The sequence below is a fragment of the Dermacentor silvarum genome, chromosome 1 (genome assembly GCF_013339745.2).
Source record: "Dermacentor silvarum isolate Dsil-2018 chromosome 1, BIME_Dsil_1.4, whole genome shotgun sequence".
In the NCBI taxonomy this organism is placed as follows: domain Eukaryota; kingdom Metazoa; phylum Arthropoda; class Arachnida; order Ixodida; family Ixodidae; genus Dermacentor; species Dermacentor silvarum.
Genome location: NC_051154.1, coordinates 69,964,194 through 69,988,353, shown reverse-complemented (window position 1 = coordinate 69,988,353; position 24,160 = coordinate 69,964,194). Strand labels below are relative to the sequence as shown.

Here is a 24,160-nt window from a genome sequence, read left to right as displayed (position 1 = left end):
AGAAGCAAGTGACAGCAATGCTAAAGCTCCTGTGGTAGTGGATAACTGTGTTCACCCTTATAATTTTGTGAAGATCCATCCTTTACAGTGTCACTTTTACCATTAGCTGGTGCCACTAGGTACAAAGGCAGTAAGTATTTCGGGGGAACTGGATATCGACAGCATATTGCACCTAGTAATAAGAAAAGCAGAAGTGATTTTTCCATTAAAGGACACCTTTTTAGGTTTCTGTGGTTTTCAGTTAACATTCAAAATTATGCTAGCAAAATTATTTTCATTAATGCTTTAGAAAACCAGCCACTAACTTTCACTCACTGGTCAGCATCACCTGAATGGTCCCAGTAAAAAAAACTGCAATGTTCAACTTGAAGCTAAACATTTCGACAGAATTACCTGTCTGGTTGGGAAAATTGATTAAGACTTAGAAAGCGGCACACCGCCACCTCCGAAGAATACCCCCTGAAGAAGGAGCCGAATTGGTTCCGAAGCGTCGGGCTAGTAAATTTCCTTATTTGGTTGGAGTCAATCTCCAAGTCTTAATGTTCAACTTGCGCTTGCATAGCGAAGAATGACCATAGCCGTGCATGTCAACATTTCTAAAAGCTTGTTTCCCAACCTTTCAATCTTGCCAAGATAATAACGTAAAGAAAGACATGAGAACTGTTAAATGGCTGACAAAACAGCTGTAAGCGATACCAATCTTTTCACTGGAACCGCCACACCATTTCACAATATCACACAACAACGAGCCAGTGTCCAAGGCAGGTGTGCCTTGGACACTGTTCGAGCCTGTCATTGGAAAGCACCAAATCATCTCTTCTCCAATGTTGCGAGAGAGAGAGCTCCAAACAATTTCCTTCAACAGCAAATGTGAGGTGAAAAACACTTGCCAAGCTCAATAAAATGCCCGCCCAGCTATAGTAACTTAAGCATTTAACTCAAACTGGTGATACTGTACAGCTGTAAGCAGCAATGGCTGACTGTATGCTTACCATTTTGTTTATAACATACGTAAAAACACAGTTTTCTACTCTGGACAAAGCCAGAGACTTGCTAGAATTAAATTTTGTCACGGCGTTAGTGTTCAGTTAATTCTTGGCTGTAATGGCAAATGTAATGCTGTAAGGGTAACTTGCTTGTGCATCATCAGATAAAGCTAGGGGATGTGCTCGTGTGCCACCTTTGCAAGGTGAAAATATGCCATGAAATACATAAAGCTCGAGGATATTGCTCAGCAGAAATCCGAAGTTCAAGACAATGACCTAAAATGTGCTAATGGTATGTTTTGAGAAACATATATTAACTGCAAATGAAGCACCAGAGTTCAGAAACTTAAACTCGTTTTTCTCATTTTGCACCTTGCCATAAAAGTATTAATTTAGGGAAACTATTACTTCCATTACATAATATTTGCCTATGTTAAGATAGCTTATGAACCAAAATTTATTCGGAAAGGCAACCGCCGACTCAGATCTCTTCAAGCTTTTTCTAAATTTTTTAGGCAGAGTGGAAGCAGAAAAAAGGTAGTGTCATTAAAGGAGTGGTAAAAAGAATACAGTATAGAAAAACCTCCACATTCAACACAACCTGGGCTATCCTTGTACAACCTAGGGCACTGCAACTTCGCACGCACTCAGTTAATTTCTTCTGCTAGTTTTCCAAGCAAGCAAGATGACTAACATTTGTACCAGTCATAATTGAATCAAAATAAGGAAATTTCGCACAGAGGCTTGTAGTAATGGTGTAAATATGTCTTAAATTTGCTAAAATCAGGCCAGTGCTTCAAAATTTATTTTCTTGCACCTTGTCCACCTGATGCAAGTCAACTTTGAATTCAACCTGAACAGAACATGGAATTAAAGTTCCAAGTTTTGCAAAGGCCAAAGTTGTGGTTGCATTCATAATTTCAAGTAAGCTGGATGTTTAATGACTTGAAATCTCTATTCACAGCGATCTGTGCTTGTAGTTAGACAACTTGTTGTACAAACCATGTTAGATGCTTTCTCCTGCATTCTCAGCATTACCTTTCACTGCCACTCCCGAGATAACTCGGGCACCCACTCGCGCACAGCCCTAGCCACTCCCTAATATATTCGTTTTGTGATTTCAGTGATCTCTTTGCCTTTCCAGAAGCAACTCTTGCAAAAAAAGGAACACTGCGTACATGTTCGGGTGTCTATGGGGAGATCATCTAAACACAAAAACACTTGAAAGCTAAATTTTTCACAGCAGGTGGAGCAAATGTCTCGGTGCTCTGTCACTCTGTCTTGGCAGTGAAGAAATGGAGAAATAGTGTTGTCAGGTCACTTCGCACTGTGACAGGCAAAGAAATTTAGGAACTGTTGATGAATTATGAATTGGAAGAAACCGATGACGGAGAACCAGTTTCTATGTAGCATGAAATGTCCGCTAAACCAACACAGAGAAAAGAATGGCCGGGGCTGAAGATTGTAAGAGCAGCCATGGCCATGGCCATTGTGACAGGCCTGTCCATCCGGACTATGATAAACGAAGGAAATTATATTCTGTTCACAGATACTGAAATGAGAAAAAGCGACAAAAAAACTAGATTTTATGTAGCACAAAATGTGACTAAACCAACACGCGGAAAAAAGCTGGCAGGGGCTGAGGAGCAGATGGGAAAACAACTTGGCAGTCAAGCAGTAAATACGCAAAGCACTACATCTCTAGACTATCTGTTTTTACTTTACTCATGGCATTCAAACAGCTAAGAATGCAACTGACAAGAGCAGGCAGGCATTTTAACTGATTAATTCATTTATTGCCTTTAATTTCTCGAACCATCACATGGGCTACGAAAGTTGCCATAGTGGAGGGCTTCGGATTAATTTCGATCACTTGGAGTTATGTGTAACCACAGCACAGTACACAAGCTTTGCTGCATAAAATTTCCCTTGGAATGTGACTGTAATCGGAACAGAGCTTATGGTCAGCAGTAGAACACCACAGCCCCTAAATCAGTATGGCAGGTATTTTGGCAGAAAGCTCGATGAAGTACAAGAGAACATGAGAAAAACAGAGAGCACTGCTGCCTACATATCAGCTGTTCTGGTATTCAGCATACAAAAAACATTTGCATTGCATATACACCTGGGATGCTACACATTACTGCAGTTCTATGCAGATTTTAGAAGTGACTTCAACTGGTTGCTCGGTCACTGTTGTTCAACAAACATTGCTCAGGAAGCTTTCCAAAGTTGTAAGTTTTGCTAAGCATCATATTTCCGACTTTTTTTTTTTTCATGCATGCAACATTCAAATGTTGGCTCTGTGGATTTTAGCATAATGATTGCACAGTAAGTAGTAGCTCATGCTAGTGAAATTAAGTTTCAATTTTTGGACTCCGAAATTTGGCACTGAAATGAAAAGGAAAGCAAATGTGTGTTGATGTCAGAACAGCTATGCAAGCTGTGATAAGTGTACTACTGAAGGGGCTACATTGGCAGTTGACTTTTTTTGGTCACTCAGCCAGCAGTGTATTACAGTTTCAAATCAAGCACATTAGTTTCATTCTGTTAGTGGCTCAAAGTTGCTCTGTACTCAGGTAGTTGAAACACTGTCATGGAATAGTTAAGCTGGAGCAGGCTAATGAGCATCATAATTTAGAAAGCTCATGTAAATTCTACCAGCATGATGCATTACATCCTGCAGCCTGCCAAAATAATGCAGTCTTATGCTCAGAGGAAATACGGTCAACCTCTTTGAATTCAACTCCAATAGCAGATGCAAAATTGGTTCAGATTAAAAGAGCGGTCTTCAAAATGCTTGGGCACATCTTGGAACTTTTGTACAAGGTCGAATTAAAAGCAAGTTGAAATGAACCAATGCCACATAATTAGCAGTACACTATAGTTGGGAAAAGGACGTTTGGGCTCCCAAAATTGCCAGGAAAAAAAATTTATACAGAACCATGCCTCCATCATAATGAAGTTTTGATTTGCCTAGAAGTAGTTACTCATACAGTTTGATTCAAATTCTGAATGCGTGACACAGCTATTGACAATTCCAGCTTTGCTTCCGTATTTCAGTTCAGAAACGAACTCTGCACAAGGACAACACTGCACTGTTCAGAACACTGCTTATAATGTCGCTTCAATACTGCTGCTAGAAACTATGCAGCCGTGTTGAGTTTGGCACTGCGAAGTAGTTGGAACACAAATGCTACTCGATTCCTGCAGAACAGTCACCTTAGAGTTTAAGTACTTTAACGCATATTTCCAGCTGTTTGTTCGCTTTAGAGCAAGCAAGACCTTGAAAACATCATTCAAGTGCAGCGCTTTTGATACGTTCGTCTCCCAGTGCCAAGTAAATGTCTGTGGAAACCGTGCAGTCTTCAAGCCTTCAGAAGTTGCCTTGGCATGAGTAGCACCTTCCTTAGTCTCTTTATCTACGAGCGCTCCAATTACGTATACTGCATCGTAATCAAAGACATCCAATGTGTTTTCACTGTCTGGGGTTAGATACACAAGTCTTTCTTTTGGAAACATGTCCAAGTAGCTGCTTGGTGTAATCTCCGACAACAATTTGTGTTCAGATGCTGCGAACAGCTCGTCCTGCAAGATTCGTGCAGTAGCTCCGTTTGGAGATGCATTACAAAAATGGAGGTGAAACGGATCGCAACTGCATCTGTTACACCCGTAGGCCTCAAGCAGGTCTCTGGCGGCTTTGTTGCATTCTCTTGGAGACATTACATTGTCGTAACCTAGATCGAACACAACACTCTGGCCAAACAGCACTGCTGGTATTTGCCTTGACTCGTAATATCTGTTTATGGTCGTCTCTCGGATACGTATGAGAAAACTATTCCTGAAAAGGCCGTAGTCTTCAATACGATCTGCTGTGTGAGGCAAAAATTCCCTTTTGAAAGATGGTTTGTCCTCCTTCACTGATGGTAAAAAGTTCACTTCTCGTCGGTGCTGGCGCAAACGCTTTTGTTCTTTGTAGAATAGATATTCAAACAAGCGGCATCTCTTACGAAACGAGCTTAACGCGAGCAAATCAAGCACATCCTGGGGGGACAATTCCTGTGGTGCTCGTAGGCCATGTTTAAGCCTTAGTCTATGCTGCCGCAGCAGTAGACGCAATCTTTGCTTCGACGTCCTGTCGTGCGCCAGGTCGGGAAAGTCACCAGTTCGGTACACACGGGTGTTTTCCTTACTCTCGTCCTTTTGTCCGCCTTCATCGACGAGTATGTGCGTCGACACCGCGCAGGAAAATCTTCTAGTTGTCCAAAACGGCGTTTTGACCAGTACTTCCAGAGCTCTCCAGCACTTATTACGCGGCACATCATTTATGTAGAAAGTTTTGAACTGAAATAATGAGGAACGAAGCATCACACCACGGGCCTCAGTTTACCTCGTGTACGGTGTCTAGAACTAGCCACCGTACCTCGTGCCTGTCACTGTCCGACTTTACGCCTAGCGCTGACTTGGCTACGTTGCATACTTCCTTCCCAACGTTGCCAAGCGGAGAACGTAGGGAAACACCAAGGGGGATTAGGAAAACTTCTCACAGCAGCTGAAATACATGCTCTTGGGGAGCCACGCGCAAAAGCTTCATGCACCTGCTCAGCTCAAGTACTCAAGGATAAAGTGGAGATAATTTTATTGCGATAGCGATTATATAGACACTCCAGGTGAATTTTTGCCGTTGACGTTGCTGTCACCGTGTTGTTCCGTATATATTTATGTATAAGAATTCTACAGGGTGATTTTTACGTTTTACGGAATTAAAAAACAAAAATCATCTGTGGCAGATAGCGTAATTCTTGCCTTTGGGCTGTACTATTCGAAGAGGTGGACTTTACTAGCAGGAGAAATCGAAACGCATATTCAAATAATTAACGGAACTTCACTAATTAGCTTCTTATTTAATTACTTTGCGACACATAACGCAATTTACAAATTGTAGCCGGTGAGTTTGCCAGACGTGTCCACTTGAAATTAATTTCCAGGATTACACCAGTTTCGAAATAATTTCCGAAGTGTGGGACGAAATACATGGGCGTGCCAGTTACTTTTTTGTACAATGCATAAAAGAGCGTTTTATCAAAAACGTAAGTGGAAGAACAGGGCATTTTTACCGCGAGATTCAAACTGGTCTCTTTCTCTCAGTTTCGATTTCGCGCACTCTGATAGCCGAATTTTGGCGTGCTACACTTTCGCGGGTGAGTGAGTGAGTGAAAGAACTTTATTTCGGTCCAGAGAAGACGCAGGGGAGACCTCGCGGCGCCCGGCTAGTCCCACGTGGGTAATCGCATTTTTCTAGATCCAAAAGTTGATATGGCTTGTACGGAGATCTCGCTTCAATTTCCCAATTACGATGAGCCCGCTGCACCTAAATGTTTAAAAGTTGTTTAATGATTTTTGTACTAATTACTACGTACGTATAACCCGTCACGCTATGGTCGCCACCCCTGACGGCATGTCTCCGAATAAGGAACCGTCCTTTTATTTCAAAATGGCTATTTTAAATATCACTTAAAGCTTTAGTTTAAACAAAAATGAATAGATCACGCGCGTAGACGTACGCGGATATACATACAGGGTCCCGAATATTTTGCTGCACGTGTTCGAAAAAAGGTTTTGTGCTCACCGCTGCACTGCTCTTGCTCAAATTTTGCAGAAAGATCCCATTTTGGGGTCGACTCACAGTTAATTGCCTGGTTTTTAAGAGAAAAAATGCAAAATTGCATTCTCTCATGGGGATGCGAGCTGCTTCCGCGACGTCGCAAGCATAAAATTGTGTCGCCTCCTGCCGGCAGCTGCAGAAAGCGGTCGGTCCGGGAGGTTTGCCGCGTGTTCCAGGAGATGGGCGTTGTCGCCCATCTGGACTCCCGTACTTTACCGAGATCCGGGACATCCTCGCCAACCGACCAGCGGCCGACCCTTACCGGCACCTCAAGTTTGAACTCATCCGTCGGCTTGTCACTCTCGGAAGACCTGAAGCTGTGTAAAATGCTCGCACGAAGAATTCGAAGAATTCGGTGACCGCAAGCCATCCTGTCCGGGTCAACCCCCCCCCCCCCCCCGGAATTTTTTCCGCACCCCCCCCCCCCTCACACACACACACACACACACACACACACACTTACCCACCCTTTGTTCTCGTCGCTTCACGCTGACATAATTCATGAAACCGGTGCTACTATCACAATTTCATTTATGGGCGCTTCCGTTTGGGTTGGTAATTTACAGCGACTCATGTCTGCATATGGAAACAACTGTCACGGTGTTTGTCAAGGCTTTGACACTCTGTGAAGTTTTGGGCGAGAATGTGGCGGCCGCATTCTGAAGCAACAAATGCGCAACAAATGAAGCAACAAGTGCGGCAGCCGCATTTTAGATGATAGCGAAAACGCTCGAGGCCCGTTTACTTAGATTTAGGTGCACGTTAAAGACCCCAGGTGGTCGAAATCTCCGGTGTACATTTCCGCCGCTTCCCTTCAGGTCACGGTTAGGCCGCGCTCGCGCAGGATCTTAGTCTGCGCGAGAAACGCCTCTTGTTTGCGATTGCGCCCCTACGGAAGGCTGGTAATTACTGTTGTGTTGTTGAATCCCAAACCAGCAATTACGGAAGGCTGGTAGTTGCTGTTTTGTTGTGGGATCCCAAAGCAGCAATGTACACATGAAGGGGTTGATGACAGCAGTGAAATTCCACCGACTCGCAACAGAATGCACGAAACAGACAGCCGACAAGCATGAATTACTGCTGTGCGCAGTACAGCGTAAGTAAACTCTTGTTGCAGGCGCTGACAGTTCTCGTCGAAGTTCACGCGTCCTGAGAAATTGACTATGTGCACTATGCACTGAACAAGACCGGAGTTCATTCCTGCATCACTAGTACACCAATTAGTCGAGATTCTGTGAGGTACAAGGCCGCTTCCTGTTTGCACCGGCGTAAGTGAAGCAGAAATGAGTTGCACGCACTACTTAAAATGCGTACACATGCCATATCTAAGCTGTGCGGTGAAATATTCTGTACAATTCTGAATCTGTTGACGTAAAGGCAAATGACGGCTGCACGCTCGCACACAGCGGAAGACACAGCGGCCCATGCACTTGCCGCAGGAAATGCAACCCTCTCGTATGAGGGAGCAGGGCGACGAAAGCTTCGAAAAAAGAAAGCCTTACGCGTTTTTGCGCGTATTTAAGTTTTCTAGTGCAAAGACGCAGCGAACAAGCTATTCACACAGCCTGGTCACACGTGCATTTTCACGCGTATAGCCGTCCTTGACTTGTGAAACGCACTTCGCCCCGACGCGGACGACGCCATCTACGCTTAACGGAAATTAACAATTAATGATGTTTTCTCCGATCGCACGGGTCGTCTCAATGATGCGTTTTCGAAGACTGGGCCATTCAGCGGCGCGATGAGAGACCGTTGCTCCAAACGCCCACTGTACCTGTCGTATTTACTGAGCTTACTTTACTTTTTACTTAATTTCTTCACAAGCACACGCACACGTGAGGGGGGGGGGGGGGGAGGGGGCGGTCCCTTGTTGTTGCTATACATCTATAGAGTCTGCTTAAACTACTGATATTTATTATCGATCACGTGACGGAGAGGAAAGCAGAAGCTTGCCCCCCCCCCCCCATCCCGGTCGGGCCGGTGACCCCCCCCCCCCCCCGAAAAAAATTTCTGGCTACGCCCCTGCAATGTAGGATTGCGAAGTGACGGATCCCGACATAGAATACCAACATACGCTAGTTTATTCCTTCAGAAAATAATGAACGTGAAATGCATTACAGCACTATCTATACTCTAAAAAACAAGTTTACACCCTGTAGGCCGTATCTTGTCCCCAAACAATAATCGTCATCTGTATTTTCCGCATTTCATTTCTTTAACGCTGCGAGCCCGGTACTTCATAGTCACGAAAATATTGCGCGTTATCTGCGTGACACAGCATTATCGACAGGAAAGTAGCGAGCGCTGAGTTTTCAAGAAAGGAAACGCAAGCAAGCCAGATGACGATTATTGTTTGGGGTCAAGATACGACCCAAATATAGAGCACTGCACGGGCTCGGGCTTACCCGAAAGCCCGGGCCAAGCCCGGCCCGTGGGCCGGGCCGGGCCGGGTAGAGCAGTTTTTTCACGGGCTCGGGCCGGGCTCGGGCACGGCGTGTGCTTTTTGACCCGGGCCCGGGCCGGGCTCGGGTTTTTTGACGCGGGCCCGGGCCGGGCTCGGGCTTTCTGCGAGTTATTCTCGGGCTTCTCAACTCTTAAAAACATGTATTTTTCGGTCTCGGGCCGGGTTCGGGCCCGTTTCGAGCCGGGCTAGGGCCGGGCTCGGGCTTAAGGTAAAGGGGTGGCGGGCCGGGCCGGGCGGGTAACATTGATTATTTCCGGGCCTGGGCCGGGCCCGGGTCTCGCCATAAAAGTTTTGATCGGGCTCGGGCGGGCCGCCCAATGTAAAAACGGGCCCGGGCCGGGCCCGGGCCGCGAAAATCGGCCCGTGCAGTGCTCTACCCAAATAGTGTCAACTTTTTTAACAACGATGCTGTTTAAGCCAGCCGTAATTTGTGGTTCGTACCAAGAAACTGCCGCGCCGTAGCCATGTCAATCAGGAGGGCGGCGCATGCGCACGCGGTCTCCTCGCCAGCTCCCTTCCTTCCCTACCCCCGCCTCTCTTCTCTCCGCGGCGCGCCGAGCCAGGAGAGAAAAAAAAAAGGCAAAAGCAAGCACTAGGCCGCGCAAAGCTCAAGAAACAGGGAAGCTGGCCGATTGATATCGAGCGGCTAGTCTCCAACGCGCTCGGCGTCGGCAAGTAACAGCGTTCTTGGCACTGTGCCAACCTTGGTTAGCCTGGCTGCGTTTGTGGCATGCAGGAACGCTGTCGCTTGTAGGCGCCGACGCGTCCAGCGCTAGTCACGCGAGATGTCGCCAATGCGTTCGGCGTCGGCAAGCAACAGCATTCTGGGCACTGTGTGGTTAGCCTGCATGTGTGTGTGGCGTGCCAGGAACGCTGTCGCTCGTAGACGCCGACGCGTCCAGCGCTAGTCACGCGAAATGACGCGAAAGGGAAGGTACATCCGAAAATGATCGCTCGAGAATACCTTCCTACATGCGTATTTAAGTTAAACCAAGTTAAGACCTAGCAGCAACCAAATTAATACCTAGCAGTAGCAGCCAGTAAGACTTGAAGATCGGCAGTTTCGCTGTGCGTTAGCTTTGCACGACGAAGTGCAAACTTGCACGTTTTTTAGAGCGTATTATACATAGCATTATGGATACATATCTATATACCACCTTGTATCACTTGCAAGTGCGAACCGCAGTTAGATGAGATTTCGATATCGCCTGGACTGAACGTTGAAATTCGATTATGAATATTTTTAATTAGGCGTGATTTTCAAGATTAAAAAAATGGGTGCATTAAAACGTGACTGCCTCCAAATTTGCATCATAAACAACTAATCTCAACGCTCTGATAAAAAAGGCGCAGTTTCGCCCGAAAGGCGAAGCATCGATTGCGATAACAAATTAGGGGAGAGCTATACGAAGCAAGGATAGTAGTTTTATCGGCCGTCTAAACTTGTAAACATAGTCATATTAACTAAACGAACAAACATAGTGTTACGATTCCGTTAGAGATGCGATGCCCGGACCCCGTGTGGTGAATTCCGATTCACCCAGAGCGACCATGCTCGGAGCACGTGCAAACGCATGGTGATCGGCGTGCCTAACGATCTCGCTCGTCAACATGAATAGACGTGTCATTCGCGAGGGTCAGAGACAAAACCTGTCGTCCAGCCCTCAACCTTGCTCCCCCGCTTAGGACGTTCACCCGGCTCCGGTCGCCTACCATTTCTGCTAACCTTTGGATTTCCCTAGCCTGCAGTAGAGAAGAAGAGAGGGAGAAAGTGCCCGGATGGTGGAGGGTATAACAAGGCCAGCCAGCAGCCACGCGGAGAACACTTTTGCTTTGCCCTAGCGTGCAGGTGTACGCACGCTGAACTTGTACGGTTTCTTTGGAGCACGCCGCTCACCCGTAACCATGTATTAAACCTCTGTTACTAGCTTTTACGTCGCTTCGTCTTCCCTGCCGGACCCTCTCCGATGGTTATCTGGTTCGAGCTCCAAGCAGACGCTGTTGAAGATACCCCCTAACCTTCGGCCCGTAACAATGGCGTCACGCGCGCACAAGCAAACATGAACACATCTCACTCGATGACCGCGGAAACTCGCTGTCAAAACGCTGGAGTGAGGAAGGAAGCACGGCAGCAGCCGTGCTTCCTCACTCCTCATTTCTCACGTCTCGCATCAACGCGAACTAAGCCGCGAAAACACAGTGACTGTGTCCCCGAGGAAGATGGCTTTCAAGATACAGCGATCCGGGCGAGCGCGCGCGCTGCCGAGACGCCCCCCTCCTTCCCTCCCCTCCCCCCGGAGCGTTGCGCCCGACGGAAGACGGCGCGCTTGAGGTGTTCTCTGTTGAGAGACAGTTTCCGCATTGCACATAACCCAGCCTTTCACACCTTTTCAACAAGAATCTCCTTTCGACGCGCTTCCTTCCCGCTTTCCTGCCTTGCGTGCGCGAGATTGAGCCGCGATCGCCGGCTCACCCTCCCACGCTTTCACTTGCATGTACAGCATACGGCGCGCGGCGACGATTTTATCGTCCTTGGACTTTATACGGAACCTCACGGCGACGGCGACGCCAACGGAAGATAATGTGCCTGGAAGGTCTATATAATTACAATGGCTGGTTAAAGAACGTTAAAGGGAAAGTTGATTGAAAGGCGAGTCGATCTGCAAAGGATTGCGAGTTCAATTCCTTTATTGGTGATACAAGTGATGAATTCTCATGTTACAAGGTCGGGGCAAAAATCAGTTAAACTATATAAGCCTAATGAATGAGGGCTCAAATATAATGTGCTAAAAGACGGTTAGTGTGAGCGAATGACATGTTACTACAGTAAAGTCTAAAATAATGATAGACAGGTAAGTTTTCTCGAGAGGCGAGCGGCGCTATATATAAAGTGTCTTCTTCAAAATGGGCACACTTTCGTAATTTCATTTGTCACACACTTTATTTGCCAGTCTGCATGGAACCAATATCTGGCAGCCAAAAAACATTATATCGATTATGTTATGCGAAACATATTTCAAGTAGCTGGCTATTCAGCATTTTTTGGTGTTCTGAAAAATGTTACCAAGCGGACGAAATTTAACACTCATGACTTATGTGACATGCTAATCAGGGAATCATTAAAAATTGTCAAAGAATGAATCTAAATTTTAGCTTCAAGCAGGCGTTATGAAAATAAAACCTTCATGCTTCTGCCGTATGACGTGTGCTATTAATGCAGTAGAAAATACGCTAACGTTCACTAAAGTTGAAGACAAAAGAAAACGTCGTGTCAAGTGTCGCCAGAGCACAGATTAGTGCAGGTTCATAAATTCGTGTTTTATAGGTCTCAACGGAAGTCTATTATTAATGAAGTCATCACGGGTCGAACACGAATCGATGGTATAACCTATGTACTTTGTGCAACCAAAGTAAAAGCCATATATCCGACATAGTGTTGGGACATGCCTCTAAAGCTAGAAGTTGCGAAAGCGCCATGCCATATGTACAACACGACTGGCACAAAGGAATGTTATGATCGGCAAGCAATTCGACAGCTCAACTGTGTAGGATACATCGCCGCGCGCTTTCCCATGACGGGAGGTGGTTATCATCTTCTTGGAAAACTCGGATCCCTCAAGTATGGGGAACCTCGCCGCGCGCTATCGTCTTCCCGGAAACTCGGCTCCCACAAGTGCGGGAAACATCGCCGCGCGCTATCGTCTTCCTGGAAACTGTACCTCTCAAATGTGGGAGACAGGCCCGAGCGCTTTTCCCGTGACGATATAATCCCCGAGAAAGCCTAACACCTCTACGACCTGAGCTGACGCAAAGGCGAGCTACTAAAGGAGAGGACCCGAGGGGGAGGAGGTCGTCAACTTGACCACCCGACAGAGGACTGACACTTCCACAAGTTCCCCGAAGGAGACATCGGCTACCATAAGACCACGAGGGGGTTATTTAAGGCCGTCCTGGCCCCCATGTTAGGCAGAACCGCTCGAGACTCGGATAGAGTCAAAACCATCTACCAATGAAGTGAATACAGTCTTTTCTATTTTTCATCATCACGATGCCCGCCTTGATCGTCGTCTCCTGATTCTTGCGGTGACGACCCACCTCACCCGGTCGAGATTGTATCAGGAAGGATGCGGTACCAGTTGGCTCAACACTTCCGAGAACTGCGCCATACACTTGCGAACGCCTTGAAAGGTTATTTGCTTGAGGTGCTTATTAGTACGAATAAATTGGGTTCTGCACTCGCCCAACAACATTCCTCAGGACGTGAATATAAATCACCGTATTTCTCTCATATACAGTAAAGCCAGCTGTTTATGAAAGGACCATATGTTCATAACTGTATGTCATTTATAAAGAATGCTATGGTATTACAAACTATGCGAACAAAGACAACAGGAATTTCATTATTTGCGCGAACGTAATGGTTATCTCAAATCAGCACATATATACATAACAAATGTGTGCCCGGACTCACGACTCACGAATAAAATAATTAATCGACCATCCCTAGTACGCAATCACAAGAGCCCTCCCGACAAGTTGCGCTACTGACGTCGCTGACTTTCTACTCTACGACATCATTTTAGTGCACGGTGCTCCGCGCCAATTAATAACTGACCGTAGTCGTAGCTTTCTCTCGGCAGTTGTCGAGGACATCCTTCGCTCCTGCTCGACAAAGCACAAATTCAGCACGTCATACCACCCACAGACCAACGGCCTCACGGAGCGCCTTAACCGGACCATCACCGACATGCTTTCGACGTACGTTGCGGCCGGCCACCACAACTGGGATCTTCATTTACCATATGTGACGTTCGTGTATAATTCGTCGCGGCACGACACCGCCGGCTATTCTTCTTTCTATCACCTATATGGCCGACAACCTGCGCTGCCCTTGGACACCTTGCTGCCCTCACCCGCACGTTCAGCCACTGAATACGCCCGCGACGCGATCGCACGCGCCGACCACGCGCGGCAGCTCGCTCGCACCCGTCTCGAGGCCTGACAGGAGCATCAGAGATGCCTCTATGATTGCCACCATCGCGAAGTGCACTTTTCTCCGGGTCCTCTGGTGCTTCTCTGGCCACCCATCCGTCGCGTGGGCCTTTCCGAAAAGAGGCTGTTGCGTTGCATTGGTCCATACCGTGTGGTGCGACAAGTGACCGATGTCACACGTGAAGTCCTCCCCGCCGACCCCTCAGCGTCAGCTGCAAGTGACACCGTTCACGTAGCGAGACTAAAGCCATATCAAAGACCTTTCACCATGGATGTGTAGCTTAATTAAGCACCGGGACGGTGCTTCTACTGCCGGGGGTGATGATATGGAACAGCCGCCACAGTGTGGCTGCACTGAAGGGGAGGAAGACGACGTGTTCCCGCTTGATATAGCGTCCCCATCTTGGCCTCAGTTGGCTTCCGTGTAAATAAACTGTAAATAACCTTGGACACCAGCTACACGTAACAATATGTTACAAGAAAGGGAAATCGAGGAGCAAGGCTGGCAACCGCCACCGGAAGGGGCACAACGCCTTCCTACTCTTCAGAAAGGAGGAGACAGAAACATAGAAATGGAAGATAGGAAGAAGGGGAGGAAAGAGGAAAGAAAGAGCCAGATAACAAATCTCAAAGAATAAAGTAGAACACACTGTACAGTTCACACACAGTAGGGTCGGTCACAGCAGGTCACTGCAGGTCACACTGCTAAAAAACCAGTCTCTAAGTTAAAAACGTGAACTTAAGTTAGTTAAGTCCAGAAAAGTACAAGGAGAGAGCGATGAGCTTGATCGCATCGAGATATGCAAGAAATTGCAATGTACACAGGGGAAAAGAGAGTCGTGGTTTGGGATTTTAAACCACATAATCTTTTCTACAGAGCAAAGGAATATCAATTGGCTGGCATGTTTAGGTGAACCCGACGCCTACTTTGAATGGCACACAACCAGATGCGAAAATATAGAACTCCATCGCTATGTCAAATACATGGTCTAAGCCTGCGCGCATGCTGTGAAACATTTTTAGTGGATTGGGAGTGACACTACGATCAACGACTGGTTTGCTAGTGTGCCTTGAATTGCGAGGGCATTGCAAGCCTCCGGCTTCGCGCGGCGTGGTGGCGTGTGCGGTGGGGTCCGGAAGAGAGGGGAAGCGCTCGGCTCGGCATCACTCTGGACTCGGAAAGACAGTCGACAGTCGCTCTACCCCAGCGGCACAGACACTGCTCGTGGGCAGCCGTTCCAGTAAGATTTCAAAATTCTCGTGCCACTCCTGTCGAACTCTCGAAAACGATTAATCGAACAGGCCTAATCGATTAAGTCAATTAAATGAAAGGTGGACATTGATGAAAATTAATCATTTTGCGCGATACTTTTAATCGATTCATCGATTAATCGTTCATCGATATTACCAACCCTATTGCGTACCGCGTCGCGTAATAGGTAGCGACGGCGACCTATTTATTTCCGGAGCCCGAGAGAGGAAATGGCCCAAGAAGGTCTAGACCGACGCGGAAAAGGGTTCGGGCGGGACGTCGATTGGCTGGAGACATCCAGCTGGAAGCGCGGATTACTTTTTCCGGCGCTGACAGGGCTCACAAGCGGCAACATAACGCTGCATGGAGCGGACGAGGCCCGGCTAAAAGAAGCGACAGCGTACACGGTCGTATGTGCGCGAGACGCTTAAGGGCTCAGTGAAGGGAGCGTCGTGAAGTTGGCAGAGGACAGTCGAACGCAGGTGTGATGGGATGACGAGCAGAAGGTCAGGGCCGTGGGGATCAAAATTAGGGTGGTTTAATGTCCCCTCCTTGAGGAGAAACACCTGGAGAGAGGCGTCACCATGCAGGCGTTGACTCCAGCCGGTCGGTGAGGGCTCATAACGAAGGATCGCGGCGTTGCTCGTTGCAGATTCAAAGCAACTGTGACACAGAGAAAACGGAAGCGATGGCGTCCGCATCTGCCGGATCTGCCACGGGATAGCGGGACAAACAGTCTGCTTCCTCGTACAAGCGTCCCGTCTTATATACGACGGAGAAGGCATATTCTTGCAGGCGTAAAGCCCAGCGAGCGAGTTGTCCAGTGGAGTTCTTGAGTGAGGATAGCCGGCAGAGCGCGTGGTGATCAGTGATGACACAGAAGGGGCGTCCGTACAAGTACAGATGGAACTTCGCGACTGCCTATACACAAGCGCGAGGCGCTCGCGCTCGGTGGTTGAGTAATTGCGCTCGGTGGGTGAGAGAACTCGGCTGGCCCTATAACGCGATCATGTCCACGCTGGCGTTGTACTAACATTGCTCCAATGCCGTGACCACTGGCATCAATTCGAACTTCCGTTGAGGCAGACGGGTCGAAGTGAGCCAGGGTTGGAGGCGTGGTAAGGAGAGTAGTGAGATAAGAAAAAGATGCGGCATGATCAGGACCCCAAGAAAACGGGAAGTCTTTCTTCAAGAGGTCGGCAAGGGGACAAATCCTTGACAAAACGCCGGAAATAGGAGCGCAGCCTTACGAAACTGCGAACATCTTTTGTAGACTTCGGGACAGGAAAGTTCGTAACGGCGCGAATTTTGTCCGGATCAGGTCGTACTCCTCTTGCATCCACGAGGTGTTCAAGGACGGTGATTTGGCGGCGAGCGAAGTGACATTTCGAAGAATTCAACTGGAGACCGGCCCGGCGGAACACGTCAAGAATCGCTGAAAGACGATCGAGATGCGTGTCGAATGTGGGCGAGAAAGCGATGACGTCGTCCAGATAGCACAAATAGGTGGGTCACTTGAACCCCTGAAGCCACGAGTCCATCATTCGTTCGAAGGTGGCCGGCACGTTACAGAGACCGAAATGCATCACTTTGAACTGATAAAGACCGTCAGGGGTAACCAATGCAGTCTCTTCTCCGTCCATGTCGTCGACGGCAATCTCCCAGTAGCCGAACCTTAGGTCGATAAAAGAAAAATATGTGGCACCGTACAGGCAGTCTAGAGCGTCATCAATACTTGGCAAAGGGTAAACGTCCTTTTTTGTGATTTTGTTCAGGTGGCGATAATCTACACAAAAGCGTCACGTACAATTCTTTTGACAAGTATGACGGGAGAAGCCCAGGGACTACAGGAAGGCGCGATGATGTCCTTTTCAAGCATCTTTTTTTTTTCAAACTTCCTGCTGGATAACTACTAGTTCCAACGCGGAAACACGATATGGGCGTCGGTGAATAGGGTTCGCATCGCCAGTATTTATGAGATGGGTCACGACGGACGTTTGGCCTAAGGGTCGATTGTCAAAGTAAAAAAATGTCGCGATAGCCTTCAAGAACGCGGCATAGGGCTTCAGCTTGAGCAGGTAAGGTCAGATGAAACCATCTTCTCAATGTCGACGCCACTGCCGTAGGATGACGTCGCGGGATCGTCTGAGCTGCAAGAACAGCGAAGGGCTCGACCTGATCATCCTGCAGAGGGCTAATTTGAGCCAGTGAGATCCCTTGTGGGAGGACTTGCGCGATTAGTGCTAAGTTGACAAGGGGAAGGCAGGTTCGATAGCCAGCGATTGTCACCAGAGTGTGCGGAACGGTAACACCAAGTATAAGCATAATGGCCGGAATTGGTGCGACCATTTAATTGCCGTCAGGTACAGCTGGTGGGGAAAACAAGTCGACGTGTGTCACAGATTTTGGCGGGAGGCGAATAGAATCAAAGCAGCTTAAACGGCTTTGAGGTGGGTCAGAGTCGGCAAGAAGAGGCAAGTGAAGGCAAAGTGAGCCCCGGACGAAAAGTCAATAAAGGCAGAATGAGTGGCGAGAAAAACCAGACCAAGAATGAGTTCGTGAGGGTAATGCTCGATGACGGTGAAGAGTACGACGGTGTTTCTCTCAGCGATGGTGAGTCGGGCAGTGCACATGCCAACAATAGCGACAGTCCCTCCGTCGGCGACTCGTACGGCTCGGTTCGGGGCAGGCGTCAGAACTTTCTTGAGCCGACGGCGAAGACAGCACTCATAATGGACACATGCGCTTCGGTGTCAATCAGCGCTCACGCAGGAACATTGTCAACAAGAACGTTCAAAAGATTCTGGTTCGTGGCTAAGGTCAAGTGAAGACTTTGTGCGAATGGAGCTCCACCTCCAGAAACTGCACTGTCTAGTTTTCCGGTCGAGGGTGCTTCGAATAGGTCGGAGAAGGAGCGCGCCATGACGGAGGCGAACGAGATTGACGGCGGGAGGGAGAAGGTGAGCGGGAGTAGCGGGTTCTTGTCAGAGATGTCGCAGGGTAAGATGAAGGGTTGGGCATGAAGGAGCGAATGAAAAGGACGAACTAGAGGGACGCGGGTGGTAGGCAGAAGAATAACGCGTCGGAGAAGTCCAGCGGCTGCGGCAATGGCAAGCGATATCTCCAATGCGTCGGCATCTAAAACAGATCGGCTTGTCCACGGTTCGCCATTCAGACGGGTTGCGCTGTCCATAAGAGGAGTAAGAAGAGCGGGGTGAGAAAGTGCGTACAGAAAGAGGTTCAGAGCGCACGGAACGAACGGAGTGCAGCCCGACGTTTGGCAACTCTTGACAGACGACGGCCTGGATCAAGGAGATTGTCGCCGGAGAATGATCAGTTGATGGGAATGAAGGGGCTGCTGGTTGTGCTGCTTCGACCTCACGACGAATGATGTGGGTTAAGTTGTCATATCGTGAGGGCTGGTGGAAGAGCTCGTCACAAGATGATGTAGCAGCTGTGTTGAGAAGGCGCGTGATATTTAGGGATACCCGGCGGCTTTTAGCGTTGTCGACATGGCGGCATTCTTTGACTATCGTATCGATGCTGGTGACGTTGTTAAATACCAGTTGATTGAAGGCGTTGTCAGCAATGCCTTTGAGGACGTGTCTAATCTTCTTGTCCTCCAACATGTTCGGGTCGGCCTTGATACAAAGGGCCAAGACGTGGAGAATGTACGACACGTAGGACTCGGTCGACGTCTGTACGCGTGTGGCAAGGGCCTTCGTTGCATTGAGCTAGTGACCAAAATGATTGCCAAAAAGGTCACTCAGCTTCTCTTTGAAGAAATCCCAGCTCGTTATCTCCTCTTCGTTAGTCTGAAACCATGCCCGTGGAGTGCCGCCGAGGTAGAATAATATTGCTGTGGTTTAGCTTTGGTTAACCCTGGTTGATAGCGAAAGCTTCACTGCCCTGGCTAGGCCCATTGTCGAGCTGTGGCCGAGGTGTGGTTTCCCAATGATATACAGACACGTTTGCAATGAATACAGTGTTTATTCATCATTTTTTATGCCTATGAAGACATTGCGGTGATCAGCAAAGTAGTGAGACTTGGTTGCAACTCGCAGCCGGGCCCAACTCTATTCGGGCAACGGCGGAAATGTCTCCTTTCAGGGCTCCGTAAAGGCCTAAATATAGTCCGACGTAGCGTGAACGCGCGCACACGTTATGTCACGTTTGCGAGAACAGCGGCCATAGTTCGACCGATGTTTCGACGTACTGGCGCCGCCAACGTAACCGGCCGCGCGGCCAATGCGCTCCGACGCGCCCGGCGTCTGATGACTCTCGGCCGCGTGCCGATGGACTATAAAAGCGCCTTAATACTCTCTTGTGATATGATCTCTAGCTGTCAAGGTGAAAACTGTTGAGTCGCCGACGGCTGCCCGAGGTAGCGCAATGAAGCTTTCGCTTCAAAAGAGCGTTTGCGAGCATGATAGTCGGATCCCACCTGTGACTGGTGCTGACATGTTCGTACAAGCGAAGCCAGTCGTCAACATCACGACTGCCGACTCCGGGGGAAACGCCAGGATCCCGAGGGGGAAAATGGTGACGTAGGTCATGGCTTCAGGCGTAGAGGCTTGCGTAATGAAGTGCCGCAAGCAGGAGCCGAAGTTGCATTGTCGGCGTTGCGACCCTGCGAAGCTCCGCGGCCGGTACGGGGAACGTCCACCTCTACCAAATAATGTTACGTGTAGCTGATGCCCAAGGCTATTTTTAAGTTATTTACACGGAAGCCAACAGAGGCCAAGATGGAGACGCTATTGTTGTTGTTGTTGTTGTTGTGTTGTTGTTGTTGTTGTAGCGTATCACGCATGTGGCTCCTACCCACGGAGGGGGATTGGCCAAGAAATGGGTGGATTATTCCAAATTAATATGAAGGATATATTTCCGAATATCTATGAAATTAGTATTGAACAGCGTAGATTTATATGTTAAAGTAAATCAAGAAAGTCATTTCGAATGAGTAATAATTATTTTAAAGTACAAAAAAAAAGGATAAAATTTAGCAGGGTATTCGTTTGGATTCTGTAAGGAACGTTTAGACGGCGAAGCAAGCATCCCTGTGGCTGAATCCCAAAGTGGACGCCCCGAACGAAAGAATATTAGGTTCTGTTAAGTCCAGGCCAAGCCTTCGAAAAGGTATTTCCAACAATCGTTTTCTTGCCGCAGTAAAGCGGCGACAAGATAGAAGAAAGTGATGTATCGTCTCTTCCTCATTACAAAACGAGCAGAGGGGGGAGGGAACCAAACCCGACCTGTGTAAGTAGAAATTTAGGGAGGGTATACGGCAACGTAATTTGGTGAGAGAGACCTCAAGCATCTTAATTTGTGTTACAGGATTCGCTACGCCAGGGAAATATCAGGTGCTTATAATCTGGAGAAGCAGTCATAACTGGGTTTGATAAGGCTTTTCTAATTGATCGCATTCGAAATCTAGCCACCGTGATGTGTGCTGTCACTGGTAGAATAGGAAGAACAGGGCCGGAAAAGTGAGGTCTTTGCCAGTGAATCGGCAGTTCCATTAAAAAAACAACCCTTTATGACCAGGGACGCTATATCAAGCAGGAACACGTCGTCTAGCTTCCTCCTCTTCAGTGCAGCCACACTGTGGCGGCTGATCCGTATCAATATATATATAGGTGAAATATGTAGTGTCTCAGTGATTATCTGCCATACACATGAGACTATTGCGATTATAAAAGCTTTAGCATGTCAATGACGTTTGTAAATAGTCGACAGAAAAACAACAACCTAACGGCAGAAAAAAAAAAAAAAGCGCGAACAGACCGGTGACGCACGAGAGAAGTGGCGAAACGAGTGCCGAATCACAACTAGGGTTCAATTGTCATCGGAGAATGCAAAATAAAATGGAAAACATTCGCCCACAACTACTACTACGTAACGTGCGCAAGATTGAAAACTTCAAAACAAGCATGGGCACTCGAAATGTCCAGCTCACTGCGCACCTCTTGCAGCTTGCTGTAGGCTCTCGGTGTTTGGAGCAAGCGCTTATCTGCGAGCCCGCACTAGTAATTTTTATTCGTGTCGCGCATCTAATTGCACCTTTCATAGCTAACGAATATACACTGAGTCAGCAACGACATGGGCGTATAAATCTTGGAGAATTAAGTAACCATGCTTTGCTGCTATTGCCATTTATGAATACAATTTACACAAATTCTTGGAAATATACTTGCACTCGTTTAAGGAAATTAAGCTTGTCTCAGGAACAAAAATAAAATTGTGGGGTTTTACGTGCCAAAACCACGATCTGATTATGAGGCACGCCGTAGCGGGGGTTTCCGGAAATTTGTACCACCTGGGGTTCTTTAACGTGCACCTAAATCTAAGTACACGGGTGTTTTCGCATTTCGCCCCCATCGAAATGCGGCCGCCGTGACCGGGATTCGATCCCGCGGCCTCCTGCTCAGCAGCCCAACACCATAGCCACTGAGCAACCACGGCGGGTTGTCTGAGGAACAGTGCAGCCGGATTTTTGTGGTGCGTTAAAGGGAATAACGCTGGCTTCCATGGTTTTAACTGCATACATATGTTAATTAATTAATTAATTTAAATACTCTCAATGCCACGTGGGGTGTTACAGTTAGGAGTGGGTCTCAATACAATAAGTGGAAATTGCGGTTTTGAAGGATGATGGAACGGGGTTGCTGACAATGGAGGCGGGGAGGCGGTTCCAGCTGGTCGATGTCCTTGGAATGAAGGTATAAGCGTGTAGGTTTGTACGTGAACTTGGGGCGTGGACCTTGAAGTTGTGATCGGTGCGTGCTGAAATATAATGAGGAGCAGCGAGTAGTGCATTCTTGAGGTGATGATTGGTATGGTATATTTTGTGGAATAGCCCAAGCCGCGCCATTTTTCTTCGTGTCGTAAGGTCAGGGAGGCCCAGGAAAATTTTCATTGCAGTAACACTTGCGATGCGAGAGTAATTAGAAAGGATGAAACGGGCGACTCGGTTTTGAATAGCTTCGAGAGAGGAGGTAAGCGAGGCAGAGTGAGGATCCCAGATACAGGCGGCATATTCGAGTTTCGACCTTACAAGTGTTTTATACAATAACAGTTTTAAAGAGATAGGAGCCAATGAAAAGTTTCGGCGAAGGAAACCTAACATGCGATTAGCATTGTTAGCCACGAAATCTATGTGAGTTTGCCATGTCAAGGTATTAGATATATGAACGCCGAGGTATTTATATTAGCTAACAGCTTCTAAGATAGCATTATTGAGAAAGTAAGGATAAAGGGCAGGAACATTACTGTTACGATATACTCTCATTACTTTGCATTTATTTACGTTCAGTTTCATTAGCCATTGAGTACACCATGCTTGAAGGTAGTTCAGATCAGCTTGAAGCAGCAGTGCGTCACCTGGTTTAGTTATCTCCCGGTAAATTACACAATCGTCAGAAAAAAGTCTAATTTGTGAGGAAACGTGGTTAGGAAGATCGTTAATATAAATTAAGAAGAGTAACGGTTCGAGAACGGTTCCTTGCGGTACACCGGAGGTTACAGTAGAATTAGGAGAGTCATAGCTGTTTGCCGTGATGTACTGCTTTCGATTTAATAAAAAGCACTCAATCCACTGGAGCACGTTGGGGTCGATGTTAAGGGTTTTCAATTTTAGAAGAAGAAGGCGGTGAGAGACGGTGTCAAATGCTTTTTGAAAGTAAAGAAAAATGCAATCTTCGAAATAGTTGCGATCGAGGATGTTAAAGAGACTTCACCAAAGACGGTCCAATTTTCATCATAGAGCGCAGCAGGCATAATTAATTATTTAGAGCATAACCTCTTATGTGCTCTTTCAACTCTCGACGTGTCCTATAGGCTGCATGCACCACCAAATTATCTCCTTGGCCGACCTCCTTAGCCGCTTCGGGTATCTGCGCAGGGTAAATGTTTCTAAATAAAACAAAGCGAGTTTTACTGTGCCTAATAATTCGCTAGCTATCACTGTCAATACTTATACTTTGAGTGAAGCAACTGCACATTTTTATTTTTTGAATGTTTATTTATTTGCAATACGAGGTGTCCCAAATATTATGCACCAAGATTTAAAAATATGCAAATGCCACGTAGCTGGACAGAACCAAAGTAATGTTGTTTGCCGTCATTGGGGAGGAGGAGGAGGAGGAGGAATAAACTTTTATTGCGGAAGCAGCACGGTCCTCAGAAAACGTCAAGCTCGGAAAAACACTTTTACGTAGCACTTATTGAGCAACTGAAAGCTGTATCTCGACTTTTTCATGTTGCTCTACAATTTTCTCATTGACACTTTTCATCTGATTATAATATTTGAGAAGTTGATTGATTAATTAAGACTAATTATGTAATTTTTCGGAATGCTAAAATAACCTGAGTATCGCTTGGGGATACTCAGGTTATTTTAGCATTCCGGATAATTACATAATTAGTCTTAATTAATAATTAATTAATTAATTAATTAATAATAAGCACTGTCCAGAATAGCACTCCCGGTCTGCTACCCTGCACTTTCGTTGAGGAAAGGTTGGTCGTAAAGACGAAAAGAAGGAACAGTGAACCAGGTTGAATCAAAAGAAGGTTGTCGTGTTTGTACAAATGTCGCTCACATAACGCAGAACACTTGCGGCGCTGAAGAGACTTCGGAATGTACGGCCAAACAGCATGATTGAAGGTATCCACTATCACAGATTACGGAATACAGCAGCCACCCAAAATGACCGAGTTTCCAAGGCTGCAAACAACTGCGATTTCGATAATTTATTTTATTTATTTATTTATTTACCAATACTGCAGGCCCTTTAGTGGGC

General features: G+C 47.1%; 2 protein-coding genes across 2 annotated transcripts in view; one reads left to right on the top strand and one right to left on the bottom strand.

Annotated features, from left to right (window-relative positions):
* Positions 1–544: 544 nt before the first annotated feature.
* LOC119465316 (tRNA methyltransferase 10 homolog C-like) lies at positions 545–5,430 on the bottom strand. Its single transcript, XM_049669293.1, has 2 exons — positions 5,410–5,430; positions 545–5,376 (listed from the first exon to the last, which is right to left on the bottom strand). The coding sequence occupies exon 2, from the start codon at positions 5,352–5,354 to the stop codon at positions 4,101–4,103; it is 1,254 nt and encodes a 417-aa protein (XP_049525250.1). The 5' UTR covers positions 5,355–5,376; positions 5,410–5,430; the 3' UTR covers positions 545–4,100.
* A 12,451-nt stretch (positions 5,431–17,881) lies between these two features.
* The window catches only part of LOC119445508 (uncharacterized), a 35,444-nt gene continuing 29,165 nt past the window's right edge, over positions 17,882–24,160 (top strand). Inside the window, exons 1-2 of the mRNA XM_049663408.1 lie at positions 17,882–17,972; positions 18,219–18,319. Coding sequence (XP_049519365.1) covers positions 17,882–17,972; positions 18,219–18,319 — 192 coding nt within the window. The remainder of the gene's footprint in view (positions 17,973–18,218; positions 18,320–24,160) is intronic.

What these genes read in the sequence shown, in the direction of transcription:
- LOC119465316 (XM_049669293.1), bottom strand. Translation starts at nt 5,354, where the DNA reads ATGCTTCGTTCCTCATTATTTCAGTTCAAAACTTTCTACATAAATGAT.